The following is a 15,372-nucleotide window of genomic DNA, read 5'->3' as shown; positions in this document are numbered from 1 at the left end:
AAGGTCTGGGCCTGGCTCAGGGGCTTACATTTTGCAGTCTTCCCTCACCAGCAGCCGGGTGGAGGGCTTCAGCTGCAGCACGTGCACGAGCAGGCATTCCCCGGCGTTGTCGTGCCTAGAAACACAAGGCCAGGTCAAGACAGGCGCGCCCATGGGCCGAGTCCCTGTTCCTCGGCGGCAGCGCCCCCGCCCGAGGGTGAAGAGTCTCGCCCACCCAGGGCATGTGAGCCGTGTCAGGAGACGAGGCAGCAGAGGTGCTGTTGCCCAGCCTGCAATACCCAGCACACCCCCACAGATGCAGGCCCCAAAGGGCCAACACCAGGCCTGAATGACAGGCGCGAGCCGCAGGCCGCGAGACCCTGCCTGGCCCCTGTTGACACTGCCAAGCACCCCAGGCCTCCAAACACCTGGCTCTCACCCCGGGCCGCGGGGAGGGCCCAGCTACATGTCTCGTGGCCAATACACTCGACTCGGGCGGAAAGGGAGAGAACGCCCCATTCCAGCAGGCAACAGCTCCCAGCCGAGACTCGTGCTGGAAAAGCGCGGGAGCTGCCCGCCTGTCTGATCTTCCTGCCACCTCTGTCCCCTGAGCCGAGGCCAGATGAAGCGGGCTGGGGTACCCAGCTGAGGAGGCCTGGACGGAGAGGCAGGCGTCTCCGGGGGCCCTGTCTACAGGGTGTCCTCACGAGCCCCAGGAAGGAGACGTCTGTACTCACAAAAACCCCACGCGGATCTGGGGCCCTTCACTCGCAAAGGCGTCCGCTGGGGCAGACTCCTCGGCGTCTTCGCTCCTGAGCACAACAGAAAGCCGAAAGCCACCATCACCCGAAGGAAACTGGTGGCCGCGTGCTGGGCAAACACGTGCTGGCGCTTGGGAGCGCTCCTCAGAGAGGCGCTCCTCTCTGAGGAGCGCTTTATTAATGTGTCATGTGGAAAATAAATTCCTTAAGCGACAGAAGGCAGGTCAGGTGCCAGGAGCCGGGGCGTAATCTCATCAGGTATCTGCTGTTTTGAGAAAATAGCCTCGCAACCTCTCCAAAACACATGTGACATTCAGGACAAAGTTCAAAACACACTAAAAAATGTGCACTACGTGTGTGTCACTCCTTGCAGTGACAGCAAAGTGTCCCGAATTAAAGCCCAGGCGCCCAAGAGCTGTCTGTCTGCAAGGGGGGGCTGGAGGAAAGGAGGCAGCGAGGAGGAAATTCCTTTCTAGCGCTGTCCCTTCGAGACAACAGGTTTCCCTCTCGCACCGAGGCTCCCTTTCCACTCCACTTGGCCTCCGCCTTGCATCCAGCAGGCCAGAAAGAAAGGAGTCTCCCTGGGATGCGGGATGGATCAGCCTCACTTCAGCAGAGAAGCCAGGGAGTCCTCAGCAGGATCCCGGCAGGCCCAGCCCTGAAGCTTCGGGAAGCCAGAAACAGATGCCACCCCGGAGGGAACCGCACAGACTCCCGCCACAGACGCCGGCCCGGCGTCCCTTCAGTGCCAGCAGCCCTGCCCCCCACCTCGGGAGGAGAGAAGACCCGGTCCTGACCTCTTGGGTGGCGGCTCGAACACCCCGCTGTCACTGGCCAGCGAGTGCTCCGACAGGCAGGCAGAGGCACGGCGTGCCCTCCTCTCCAGGCTCCTGGCGCTGTCTTCCCGAAGGGTCACAGCTGCAAATGAGAGACCCCGGGGTCAGGAGGGCACGGCCAAGAAACGCACCCTTGAAGGTACAGCACCGCCAGGCCGTGGGGCCCGGAGCCAGGCCGTGTTGCGCAGGCGCATCCGCGGAGCTACGCAGCACGCAGCGCGTCTTAACATGGAACACTGAAGCCACAGACCCCTGGCCGCCCCTTCCGCGGTTCTCACCGTGTCGTGAACTCTGCTCACCTCCTTCGTGGGCACAACGAGCTAGGATGCAGGTGGAAGCCCTTTGGCCAGGCACTCTGAGATGGCCTCACCCCAGAGGGGCAAAAAGTCACCACGAGAGTGAAGTGGTAGGGGGGAGAATTGCTCCATCCCTTCTAATCTGTTTGGTATTTGTATGCTGCACACCCACTATGCTGCTTTACCAGAGAGTTTTCTTTAATGCTCTAAATAAACCCTAACGACATGCAGCGCCCTTACCCTTGAGCCTAGCAGCGGCTGACGGCTGGTGAGCTGAGAGAGCTTCCAGAACACACTCCCAGGAGAGAAAGTGGCCGTTCACAGGCAGCTCACACCTACCCCACCTAGTTCAACCAAGAGCCATCTCCCCTTGACTTCTGAGCACCTTCCTTACTGGCTTCCTGTGGCAGCCAGTAAGCCCCACACGCCGCTTCTGGGGAAGGCGCCCCTGGCCCGGCCAACGCAAACAGGAGGCCCCGGCCAGCCTGCCTCTGCTACTGTCACACCAGCTATCGCCACGCAGGCCCCAGGCCTCCTCTCTGGCCTTGTCGTCAGCGGTCTAAGCTCCAGACACCGAAAGTGCGCCGTGCGCATGTGCGAGCGCAAGGCCACAGCAAGTTCAGCCACACAGTGGTCCGACCCCAGCTCACGGAGGGAGGTGGGCGTGGAGCACGGCTGCCCTGGAGCGCCGCTCTGCCAGCCCAGACCACCGGGCCCCCCCAGGCCTTCCGGGCGGAGACCAGTGCTGGCTCCATTCTGGGGCAGGGGCACAGACGCTCGAACTGAAGGCCCAGCCTCCCAGTCCAGTCCTTCCTGGCCGCCCCCCACCCCTCCCCGCATGGATGGGCCCAAAGCGCCGGCTCCGCATGGCAGAGGTGGAACCCTCGGTCTGTGGCGGCGCTCCCCAGCAGATGAAACTGCCTGGCTAGGCCCCTCTAGGAAGAGACAGCCTGAGACCGCCTTGGGCGCTCTGGGCAGCCCACAGACTGCACCCTCTGCTCGCAGAGGAAACCAAGGAGGCAGCCTGGGCCTCAGGCCTCTGCCACTGCACTCAGAGTGGACTCAGGCGCACACAGGGCGCGGGGCGAGCCCACGCCACACCCCCAGCCGCCTGCTCCCACCTTCTCGGCAACGCTGTGACCCTGGGGACAAGGCTGGCGAAGTCGGGAGTAAAAACTGCAAACATTCATGAAAAACATCTCGGACCTTCCCATCATTACAGACAGACAGAGACAGACGCTGAGCCCTCAGGACAGACACTGCTTGACAAATACGAAGAAAACGACCCTCACATTGTGGGCGGAGCTGCCGGCTGTGTGCTGAAATGACCGGCATGACACTTCGGGAAACACCTAGAGAAATAAGTACGTAAAGCTTCTAGAAAAGTCCTCACGCAACTTCAGGGGCCATGGTGAACATTCATGTTGAAATAATAAAGATGACGGGCATGCAGCAGCTTTGCTGAGGCGCCGCTTTAAAGCACACTAACGCAGGCCCTCCTCGGCCTCTGCCCGACCACGCCGGGCGCACTGGTGCACGTTACAGAGCCGTCCCGCAGCCTGAGCGCAAGGTGAAGAAGTCCAAGACCACTTACAGTGAATGTCTCTGTGGAGCCGCAGGAAAGAAAAGAGATAAAAAAGCACAAAGTGAAAAACTGCAGAACTTAAGCCAACAATTTTAAACAGCTCAATATAATACACATGTCAACAGGCAGAGGGGCAAAGTCTCAGGTCTGGCGGATTAGCTTAGCAAAGACCAGTGGGTAATGAAAATGGAAAAGGATTGCACAATGGTGACACAACCGGCTTTTAAAATCTAGGGAAGATAGGGCTGTGGTAAAAATGTCAAAAATGTTAAAAGATCAGTCTATTTCCCCACTCCCCAGCCCTGTCTGGATCCTAAGACTGACTTAAAACGCAGTGGCAGAAATCACAGGGGAACTCTGGGCCGGGCAACTCTGAATGTTATCTCCCTCCAAGTTGCCTGTGGCCACACTTGCACCACAGTTCCCAGCCGGCCTGGCCCCAGGGAGCTATGCCCCTGATGGGGAGGGGAGTAAAGGATGGGAACTCAGAATCTCCCCTATCTGAAGCAAGGAAGGCTCTGGGCGTTCCCACCGACATCAAGGGAAAGAGGTCGCCCTGTGTCCCGCCTGGAGCTGGTTTCCCAGCCCAGGCCCCTGGGAGCGCCAGCAACACTCACCCCGGAGTCCCTGGCTCCCGCTTTGTGAAGGCGAGCCAATGCCCCAATCCCCAATGCCGCCTCCCCGCCCCCCCAGGTGGCAGTATCCACACAGCCCTCGCCTCCTCAGGAGCCTGGAGCCTGAACCCCTAAGCCGTCCGGTCTGGTGCTGAAGAAAAGACCAGGCTGAGGCTGGGTCAGCCCTTTCCCCTCTGACCACGTCTTTCCCTTGGGCTTCATGCGGACTTGCGCTCAGCTGGGCGCTCAGAGAGCGCGGGAGTGGAGGCCCTGAGGCACCAAGGAGCAGGCTAAGGGACAGCAGATGTGCACGTCTGTCCTTCTTTCCCATTCTGGGTGAAAGGAGCGAACAGGCAGCTCTGAAGGGCTGCAGAGAAGACCAAGGCAAGAAGGCCGCCTGTGTGTGTGAGTGACGGAAGCCACGGGCCCGCGGAGGCGAGAGGCGTGTATGCGAACAGAACAGGTGAGAGGACAGCGGCGCCAGCCGACCACGGGCTGTCTCGGCGAGATCACGCTGCTCTGCTCCACGCGGAAGGCCCAGCGGCGGCCATGCGCTAGTGAGCACGGCGCCTGCCGGCTGAGTGTGGGGAACAGGACGCTGGGGAAAGGCAGGCCCTAAGAGCGCTCGCTCACGGGCAGAGCGGCGGGAGCCAGCGGCGAGGGACACGCTCAGGGCCACGCGTCTAGCCCGTGAGCAAGGCAGGGCGGGGCACAGCGCCGAGGCGCCCAGCTGCTGGTCTGCCGCCCCTTCCACCCTGCCACCTGGTTTCGTATTCCGGCTCACCTCTGCTCCGGCTGCTCAGCCGTGCCTGCAGGGCCTTCCGCCCCGGCGCCCAGGGGAGGTGGAAGGCAAGCAGCCCCGGGCTCTGCCGGGGACAGCCGAAAATGTCTCCAGACATGGCCATACATTTCCCTCGGGGAAACACCCTGGTTGAGACTGCCACACATAGGGGGCGTCCGCCCAGACGGAGCGGCTGGCCCGTTCTGTGCCATGAGAGTCAAAGTCCACTAGACGGACTGAGGTTCTCGACCCTGTGTGTACAGCCCACGGGGGTTCCAGTCGGGGCGCCTGGAGAGCACGTGGGCTCAAGAAGAGGCGAGTGGAAGCGCAGACCCTGCTTGTGACCAGCCCTCAGACAATGTTCTCAGAATTGCTGTTTCGCTTCTCCTTGTGGGCTCCAGCCTGGCAGACCCTCGCCCCTAGGGGAGGACACATTCACACCAAGGGGAGGTCCCTGTGGCTCCCTGTTTCCCGCGTCACAGGGGCAGAGACCTCAAGATCCCGGGCAGATGACGGCTCGTGGCACGGCTTTGAAGTGACACCTCTCCACCCTGTGGCCACATCTGACAGTGCGCGCCCTTCAGGACTGCAAGGACCAGGGTGAAGAGATGATGGCACAGAGACAGAGCAGGTGACACGTCTGCTGGGCACACGGGCCTGGGGCGGGCCCCAGACTGTGCCACCCGGGCACAGCCCTGGAGGGCTTACAGAGGCTGCCCACCTCTCCACGGGCATCGGGACGCAGAAGCCCACGAGCTTCTCACCCTCCTTGTCGACAACTCAGCGCCTCCTGACAACACACCAACCCCCTGCAAGAGACACTTTACCGGTTCCGGGGGCCCGGCAGTGCCACTGGCCGGAAGGCCTCCGGTGCCCGGTGAGCCTCCCTGAGGGTCGCCATGTCCCTGAGGGGCCGGCCGGCTTCCCTGCGGCCACAGGCAACTCCTGCCCGGAGCCGGCCTTCCTTCCCGGGCAATCCCATCAGGCCTGACCAGACTTACTTGCACCCGCTGGGGCAGCAGCAGCTGGGGGTCCCCGCTCTCGAGGTCCATCCCCGTCCCCAGGGGGTCCATGCAGCTGCAGGGCCGTCGTGCCTGGCGAGTCTTCATCTCCCAAAATTGAGGCCTGAGCTCGCAGTCTTTCCAGGGCACCCAAGCCTGGCACCTCAAAAGTGTCCACCGCCTGGGCGAAGGGCGAGTCACGGGAGGCCGGGAGGTAGGGCGTGTCCAGGGGGGAACTCGGGGGAGACAGGGAGGACAGGGAGGAGCGGGAGGACAGGGATGCCAGCGACTGGGGCGTGTCCAGGGAGCGCCTGTGCTTGGGGAAGCCCGAGGGGCCTGAGGCATCCAGGAAGGAGGCGTCTCGTCCCAGGGCTTCAAAGGGAAGGAGATCGAAGCGCAGAAGCGGGCTGCACTCGGGGTCAGGCATCTCGTAGTGTGGAAGGCCGTAGATGTCGGTGAAGCTGACAGAGCTCAAGGAGCCCCGGCTGGAGGCCAGCGAGCCCCGGCTGGAGGCCAAGGAGCCACGGCTGCTCCCCGAGGACATGGTCAGGGTGCTGGCAGACAGGCTGAAACGAAAGGCCCGCGGTCGGAGGCCCTGATCGCCAACGCAAAGCAGAACATCTACACTGTGCCGGGAGGGTGAAACCCAGCCCCTGCCCCCAGCCCCCGCGAACGCCAGCCACATCCAAGGCACCGGCTGGTTATTTCCTGTGTTTCTCTTGGCTGCCGGCAGGGGGCAGTGTTGGCACCAAGGGCTCGCGCCTGAGTTCAAGTCAGCTCAAATGGGCTCGCTGCGTGGGCTTAGTCAAATTATTTGCCTCTCTGAGCTTTTTGCTTCCCCACTGGGACATAACTATAGCAATAACAGTAGTTCCTGCCCCCTAGCACTCTCAGGAGTCACTGAGAAAAAAACACATACAAAACCTTGGACATTATGCTCCAGAGTACAGTAAGCGCCTGCCAACGGGAGCTCTGCTGAGCTTGGAAATGGCATTTAAAAACTCTGCCCTTCGCACGTGTGTGCATACCCTCGCAGCTGGGACGAAATTTGCTTCTTCTCTTGGCCCTCCGGTCACACATGAGCAGCTCGTCTTAGAATACAACGGGGCCTTCTGCGGTCTCCAGAGGGTAGGTTCCCTCTGGGTTCTGGTAATTCAGTGTAGTTTCCCCTGCTAAGTAACCCACCTTCTTAGCTGGGACTGGAGATAGGATGCCAGGCGAGTAGCTTCCTCCAGCTGCATAAGCAGACAACTTCTTTTTTCCTGAAGAAGAATCCTGTAGGGAAGAGAATGGTTCACCAGTGGAGTGCAGTGATCGTGAGTAGATTTTCCTGACAAGAAATTCAAGCACGAATCCACCAAACTGCTGTAGGTTTGGATGACTAAGTTCTAGAGAGTATCTACAGGCCACAGACAGCAAGCTCAGCCGTTTCTGCCTTGCTGGGAAGGCGCGTTTCCTCCCCTCTGGAAGGGCTGCGGGAGAAAAGGCCGACACAGCAGCTACGCCAGAGGCAAGAAGGCTGATGTGGTGGCGAGGTTAAGGAGGGGCCCTGATGTGGAACACCCAGGGAGGGGAACCCCCACTACAGCCCAAACCCGTCCCCAGCAAGGGTCCCGGTCTGCTGGGCATCCGGGAAGGCCGTGTGCGAGGGAAGGAAGCAGAGTCAACCCAGATGGAAAAGAAAGGAGGTTCCTGCTCGGTCCACCAAACCGTCGGTGGCGACAGGAACGGGGCACGTGTGGGGAATGTCGCAGGCCGGCCGCTCCGCTGCTCGCCGACCAGCCATGCAACCTGCAACCTGCGAGCGCATCCTGCCGCAGCCCGGCCCCTGCCTGCCTGAAAAGGGCCGCCGCCCACCTCTCCGTGGCGCCCTGCACCGAGGTGGCATGGGCCCGCTGGATCTCCTCCTCCAGCCGCCGCCGCTCCGCCTCCAGCCGGGCCACGTCCTCCAGCGGCCGCTTCTGCTGGACGATGAGCTGCAGCTCCCGCAGCAGGGCCTCCTTCTCCTTGACCAGCTGCAGCCGGTCCCTGTCAGCCTCGGCCAGGCCCGGCCAGGACTCGCTCTCAAGCTGGGCCAGCTGCTGCTGGATATTCGAGACTCTGCAAGACAGACACAGAAACCCCGTGAACACCGAGTGTCCTTTCCCGCCCATTCTAGAAGCTCACTTCGCTCGGGCAGGGCGGGGAGCACAGGACGCTCACACGACACTGAGCAAAGGCGCGGAAGGCCAGCCACGGGCTGCCGCCCAAAGCCTCGCACGGCCCCAGGGCTGGGAACCGGGAGGACGGTGACCCGGCTGGACTCAAAGGCCTGACGGAGGCGGCGGCCCCTTCTGGACACGCCCGCGCCCCGCGCTGAGTCCCACCAGGGCGGTCCCGGACGGGGACGTGCCGTTTGCCGACCTTCGCCCCATCACTAGCTACGCATGCCAGGTCAGGCTTGGAGATGCTCCTGGGGCCCCTGCCCTCCCCATGCCCTGTCCTCCCTGTAGACTAGGGCCACCTCCCGAAAAGAAGAGGAACGTGTTCCCCTGACCCTACCCAGGCTGCTGAAGAGAGAAGCCTTGCATATCTGTTTCTGGGCAGAAGTAAGCGCTGCCAGACTCCTCCTAACCCAGTGCTGTGGAGCAGTTTGGCACACGCGTGCGGCAAAGAATGCCAAGTCTCCCCTGAGGCGGCCGGCAGTCCTCAGGGATCCCTGCCCCGGTCATCTCCACCCTGGTGCTTGCTCCAGATGCAGACATCGGACCCCCACTGCCCACTCTGGGGGGAGGGGGGTCAGCGGTCTGGGGCTTAACAAGCCCCCTCCAGGGGCTGCTGAGATTCACTCAGGTTTGGACAGCCCGGCCTGGTCTGGAGGCTGCCAACGAGCCTCAGGGCTCTTGGGGTTTCCACTAGGCACCAAGGGAATGAACCCCATTGGCGGGAGTGCCCCCCCGACAGGAGCCTGTCACTGGTCAAAGCCAGTGTCCTGCCCACCAGGCCCGGACTCTGGAACCCGGCAACGCTGCTCCCTGGGGCTCTGCTCATGCCCCTGCAGCCCGTCCCATACTCAACCTGTCAGCCGGCCCTCACCCAGTCAGGCCCTGCGTGGCACCAGCCTGGCTGGAGGGTCGGGGAGACAGCCTCGCCTGCCAAGCCAATCAGAAACCCCGGTTACGGAAAGAGCACACCGGTGACCTCAGTGTGCACATTCTCCCGGCCCAAGTTCCCCAGAGGATAAGGAAAATAGCTGAATGTCGCAGGCTTTATTAGACAAGGTCTTCTCTAACTTAAGATGACTTTCCTGAAAATGTGTTGGAAATTGGTGCCAAATCATGTCACTGAAAAAACTAGTAACAGAGGCAGCTGGACAGGGTGAAGAATCCAAGTGGGCTTAGGTGTCCACCTGTGACTGAGCACTGCCATTCAGATTTATGGCAGTCATAGAACTGAAGCCCCAGCAGACCCATAAATAAGTTAGCGCCCGAGCAGACATCTTACCCAGTGCAATTTCTGGAATATTCCGCCATCGATCAACACAAGTCAAAGGTAAGGAATAAAATAAGAGACACAAACAACACTGAGCACAGCTGTTGGGCTTCGTTCATTTAATCATGTGATCGTCTGACCCCGGGGACCCCCCAGCCGAGCCCCGCCAGGCCAGCCGCGTGCGCCTCGTGCTCGTTAGTTCACACACAGCTATGACAAGCCGACAGTTTTAAAAGCACGCCTTTTGCGTTCTCCGAGGTTTTCCTGGGTGATCGAGAGCCTACTTCAAGTCTACTGCCGAGGGCTGGAGGGTGGGCGGCAGAAGGCGAGGGCGGCAGACGCGTCCATGCTAGATAATCCCCCTCCTTCACGGCCCTGCTCCTTCCAGGAAAATCTCAAGTAACATCCGCCAGCAGAAGAAAGGAGAAGGGAAACAATGGATTACAGGAGGGAGCAGAAGCACAGGGCACACTGCTCACGGGGGGCAGGAAAGACACAGGCCAGGGAGCAAAATTAAACAGTGTACTGGAAGTTTCCACAGCTCGCACGAACATATGCTCAGCCACATGGCGAGACAGGCTGAGCGGAAGCGAAGTGTGGATGAAGCCGATTCGTGCGAGCCATCTGGAAAAGCTGTCTGGTGGGGCCGAACACGGGGCGAACGTGTCTGTGCTGAAGAATGGTGCTTTTGTTATCCTCTAACTTCCCAAGGATGCCAGGAACTGAATGTCCGCCTCAGAGCTGCACGTGAGTCCGGTGGGCTCGGCCACCGGGAAGTGCAGTTTCTCTCCCTGTCTGCTTGTCCCAGATGCGCGCGCTGGGGGCTGCTCTCGGCCAGGTCAGAAGAGGCAGATGTGCCTGCCTGCCTGCCTGTCCCGGAAGCCAAGAGTTCTAGAAGAATTTCCTTAATGATTTCCTGGACGCTCCACGGGCCAGACAAGATGGCTTTCCTCGGGGCGGCGCGCCTGGCGTGCTGCGTGGCAGGGTGGACGGGGCACCGTGGCGGTTAGGGTTACCGGAGGGAACAGACCCTCCGCCCGGGCGGCGCACAGAGAGATGTGCAGAGTCGTTGCCTGGTGCTGTCAGCTGGCTCTGAGCAGCTGCCACGCTTAGCGAAACGATGTATGATGAAAGCAGGTTTTTGACTAGTTCACTTCACTCAGCGTCAGGAACCGGCGGCAGAGATTCTCGACACGCTCCTTCTACGTGGGTGCCGTACAGCTCACCCACGGCTAACACCCACCCCCTGAGTGCCATCGCTCGAGTTCTGGGTCATGAAGAAAAAAAACAATTTCCAGGAAGGGATTTTTCTGAACTAACATTTCGGTGAAATTAAATACTTGGAAGCAAAGCACGGGCAAGATTAAAGTTTTCAAAAAAGAAACTTCCCCAAGTTCTTTTTAAAGAGAACTGTGAACAGCTGAAAATTGGACGGGATCCCCTGCAAGTCAGCTGTGCGCCTGGCCGGCTGTTTTGGGCGGGCGGTGCGCTCCGGCTTGCCGGCATTGTCTCCGAACGCCCGTTCGAAGCTTTGAAACGCGTGTCCCTGTGCTCCCGACACTGACGGACGGAGGCCCATCCCCAGGCGCTCAGGCCTGCTGTTTATTATTTGATTTCCAAATTCAGTTCCCCAACAGCTCATGCAGACAGAAGTAACAGGGGTCTTTTTCCCTTCTTCTTTGCGCCAAACACCTTTCTGCCTCAAGCCAGGCAGCACGAGAGCATGACTGGCGACGGCGCGCACGCAGCAGAGGCGGCCCGGAGGCTCGCGCCGTGCTCGGACACGGTCTGCGTTTTTCTGAAGATGCGTTTCGCCCTCAAAGCTGTGAGGCCTCCCTGGCACCCCCAGCACGACCCCAGCTAGCTGCATCGACTCTGCAGTCCTCAGTGCAATCGCTCCCGTTCCTGCAGCACCGCCACCTTCTGCAACGGCAGACGCAGCCCCAGGCCAGCGGGCGCCCGCGTGGCAGTGAGGGGCCAGGACCGAGCCAAAGCCACGCCAGGCCGAGACATGCGCCCAGGCCCTGGCGCCTCCAGGTTGCGAACGGCAGGACGGGCCGACGTGCCGTCCGTCTTCTGGCTTAGTCTTCTTTTCGTAAATGTCAAGTGAAAAGAAGCATGAGAACACCGCAACTGGACCTCAGTCTAAGGGCAGTGAGCAGCGTCAGCCGACCGAAGCGGCAGCCCCTCGGCTCAGCCCCTTCCCGCCCTCGGCCCGCCTGCAAAGCCTGAGTCCAGCCACGCGCCGAAGCAGGGCCTGCCATCTCCTAGCAATCCCTGCCCTCGCCGCCTGGGCCCCTGAACGGACAGCCCTACGAGAACCGCTTCTTGGAACAAAAAGCAGGGCCATGGCTTCTCCCCCTTGGCCTGCCAGGGACGAGGAGGCTTTCCTGGGCTCTCCCGGCCACGCCCCTCCCCAAGCCCACACAGCCACTTGAGGAGCGAAGGGAAAAGCCAGGGGCTGACCAAATGCGACTGGAATCCTGACGCTGTGCTCGCTGCTGACAGCGGAAGAGCACAGGACCGATCCTGGCAGCCAGGCCCAAGGCAGGGAGAAGCTGGACGGACCGAATGTTTTGTTCCTCTCTGGACCGTGAGCGTTTCCATGGCAGCCGCTACAGTTTGTGCACAGATCTGGGGCAAGTGCCCTTCGGTTAAAAATAAGGAGCCATCTGCGTCACTGGGACTGCTTCAAGAAGATCCTCCAATTGTTAGCAGAGAGTGTGAGAACGTTCCTCTCATCAGGTCTGCTCGGCGCCCACGGTGCTGCTCCCAGTGGGAACACAGCGCCAGCTTCTGGGTCGCAAACACAGCACCAGTCACCGTGAGAGCGGTGGTTCGGTGTGGAGACTTTCCAGAAGTCACACTGCTGCCTGGGTTAGGAGTCCCGCTCCACGGAAGTCTTTAAGTGATTACACGTGGCCTCCCTCACTGACCAGACCGCATGTTGACGTCTTCCCAACGCCACAAGGCAACCTCGAGCTAGATCTGCGAGGAAAGGCCTGCGGAAACACATCGGCCACCCCGTCCCGGTCCAGCGTGCAGCGCCCACGGGGTGCTAGCGGGAGAGGAGGTGGAATGATTTCCGAAGAGGGAGCTGGGCCACCGCCAAGGTGGTGGTGGAAGGAAAAGCCGCGGCACTGGGGCACCCAGGGGCCTGCCGGCCCCGGCTCGCGGAGGAGCTAAGGAGGACACACGGCTCGTGGCGACGCCGGCGCCCCACTGACGAATCTCAAAGCCCTGCGCTTGGGCTGGGGTGCTCACCGCCAGGCCCTGGGGCCCGATGCTGGCTCCAGATTTGCTTCGTGGCAGCAACGGCCGCTGCTCTTGTCCCCAGTCGACGTGTTCCCCTCGTGTGTGGCAGCTGTAGGCCACTGCACGAAGCGCGCACGAGAGGCCCCGGGGAGAGCCCTGAGTGGGGCCCGACGCCCTGAGGACACGCTGCCCACATTCCCGAGAGGCGCGGAGAGGGCGGTGCCGACCTCGCCGGGGCAGGCCAGTGCGAGCAGCTGCGGCAGGGATGCGACAAGACCCTGAGCCGAGGGAGGGCTGTCCCCCGGGGGAGCGCAGCCGCTCGCTCTGACAGAGGGCCCATCCGACACTGAGAAGCCCCACACCGGAGCCTCCTGCCGGTAGCGCCTTGCAGAGGGCTAACACTCACTGTCCCACGTCTAGAGGTAGCGAGCACTCAGCACCTTTCTTTCCCAACCCCCACAGGCCCTGGTGTGGCCCTGGCCCCTGCTGCTGGCACGGCTGCCACTCGGCTCCCATGTGCTGCAGTTCCAGGTCGACCCCGCACGGAGCAGATAATCCTTCCCACACAATTGTCCATCCTGATCCCTGCAGCCCTCCTGGTCGAGAATGCCCTTCTCTCCAGTGGGGAATCCCAGCATCTTCTGGGTCCAGTGCCAAGGCCATTTGCTCCAGCCCCAAGAAGAAGATGCGGGAAGAGGCTTCCAGGCCGCCAGCCCCCCACGTCCACGAGGCCCAGCGCTGGCCCGGCCAGCCCCCGAAAGGCGTGTGGGCAGTGATGTCTCTCTTCAGGTCAAGGGGAAGTGTCCGGAGGCTCACACGACGCGGGCCTTGGGGGAGGGAGCCGGGGCAGAGCAGCAGGCCTGGGCCTCGGGGCTCCTGCGGGCCCCACATGGGTGCCAAGGGCAAGAAGCAAGTTTGCGCAGATGCGACCTTCATTGCCGCCTTCAGAAAAATCCACTGACTATTTAGCCTCTGGAATGAGAGCGGTGAAGTAGAGGCAAAAGAGACCCGCCCTCACGGGCTACTTTCCCTCAGAAAGAGCCACGAGAAAACAGCAAACACCCAGGTACCCTAGGGTTACAAGATAACATCTGCTGGGCGAAGCAGGGCGACGGGGTGGGGAGGGTGCCCCTTCTGCAGGACCACGCGGCAGTCAGGGCCAGCACATCACTGCGGGCAGCAAGCAGCAAGGGCCAAGGACACTCCGCTGGTTTCCCCCTCCTCCTGCCGTAACAAATTACCACAGACTGGGTGGTTTAAAGCAACACCCCTCACTATCTTAGCGTTCCGAGGTCAGAGGCCGGTCGGCAGAGCTGTGATCCCTCTGGAGCCGCCGGGGGCTGCCCGCACCACTTGACCCACGGCCCCGGATCACCGTGACCTCCGCTCCCACCTCACGGCAACTTGTGGACGCGCCCTCTGGCCTTGCCGCCCAAAGGGCCCTCGGGATGACTTGGCCCACCAGGTAACCCAGGGTCCCCTCCCACCTCAGGAGCCTGAACATCAGCACGGCCGCAAGGCCCCTTTTGCCACGGAGACTTGGGGCCAGGCCTGGACATGTTTGGGGGCATCATTCTGCCAACTCCAGACACGAAGTCAAGAGCTGGCCGGCAGGAGTGAGGTCCATGGGATGCTGGGGGGCTGGTGGGTGGGCTCGGCGTGTCGCCAGGACACTGAGCAGCTCCACAAGGCTAGAACAGGAGTGAGGGTGTGGGGGAGCGCTGAGCCCTGAGCTGACAGGCAGCTGTGTCAGCAGGCCGCATGCAGGAGGGAGTGAGGAGCAAGAGAAGCGGCCCAGGGCAAGGGCCCTCAGTCAGAGCACTGCAGGCACGGGCCCGAGTCCTCTGTGGGGCCGTCCCAGGCGGGCGGGTGGCTGAGCAGCACCCTGGCCCCATGTGAGGTCATGAGAATGAAGAACCCGCCCTGCAGGGGCCCCAAGTCCCTCTGCCCACCCCCACTGCGTATGGAGGGTAGATGGGATTCAGCATGATTTGCAAGGATTGCTTGGAAAAACATTCAGATGTGGCCATTTTAGAGCCGAAAGTCACGAAAGACGACGTGGAAGCGATTCAGCGCCCTCACGGCAGCTCCGGCAGAAACGAGCACCAGCCACGGCGCTGTGACGCCGGAGCTGACACCCCGGAGGCGAGGGCTGAGAAGAGGGGCGCTGCACGAGCCTGGCGGCAGCCAGGTGGACACTGGGGCCACCACCTACAAGCGACGGAAAGCCAGCAGCACTGGGCACGAGCTGCCGGGCAAGCAGGGCCAGCCGCGAGCCACCCTCCAGCAGGGGATGACGCAGTACACTGAGGGTTCGCCTTCCAGAAAGGACTGCGCATCCCACCTGCATGGGGCTCCTGCGCCCGCACCCTCCCCCTCCCCCCAGATAAGAGTTCACAGTGACTAAAGCAAGCGTTTTAGAAAGACGCGCTTCGGAGTTCTCCAAAGCATATATTTTGAAAAAAAATTAAACTCTTTCCAGAAGGTATAAAACCAAGTCTCTACAAAGAGGACTTGAATGCTAGTGCAGGGTCAGAGTACCGAAAACAGGGGCGCCCGTCTCCCGAGGCAGCGGCTCACGGGAAGCGCCGTGAGATGGGCCGGGTGCTCAGCAGGCACATGACGTGGGCAGCAGGCAAAGAAATGAGTGGTCAGTTCTCTCCATCGGAACAAGAGGTCAAGCACTGCTGCCCTGTGACCCAGTCCTCCTCAGCCTGGCTTTTTTTTTTTTTTTTAAAGATTTATTTGTGCATACAGAACTGGGGTGCAGGCCAGACGTGCAGGGGCGGTGAG

At 61.3% G+C, this 15,372-nt stretch overlaps 1 protein-coding gene across 1 annotated transcript in view; it reads right to left on the bottom strand.

Moving 5' to 3' along the window:
* Window positions 1-15,372, bottom strand: part of WWC3 (WWC family member 3) — a 50,270-nt gene that overhangs the window by 10,346 nt on the left and 24,552 nt on the right. Inside the window, exons 8-13 of the mRNA XM_004689839.2 lie at window positions 7,711-7,953; window positions 7,039-7,128; window positions 5,854-6,419; window positions 1,538-1,658; window positions 717-791; window positions 29-115 (exon numbers count right to left, since the gene is read on the bottom strand). Of these exons, the coding sequence (XP_004689896.1) occupies window positions 29-115; window positions 717-791; window positions 1,538-1,658; window positions 5,854-6,419; window positions 7,039-7,128; window positions 7,711-7,953 (1,182 nt within the window). The remainder of the gene's footprint in view (window positions 1-28; window positions 116-716; window positions 792-1,537; window positions 1,659-5,853; window positions 6,420-7,038; window positions 7,129-7,710; window positions 7,954-15,372) is intronic.

This window comes from Condylura cristata, unplaced genomic scaffold (assembly GCF_000260355.1).
Source record: "Condylura cristata isolate star-nosed mole 26May11 unplaced genomic scaffold, ConCri1.0 scaffold00027, whole genome shotgun sequence".
Lineage (NCBI taxonomy): Eukaryota > Metazoa > Chordata > Mammalia > Eulipotyphla > Talpidae > Condylura > Condylura cristata.
The sequence above is the reverse complement of the archived record's forward strand: the minus strand, read 5'-3'. Positions and strand labels throughout refer to the sequence as shown.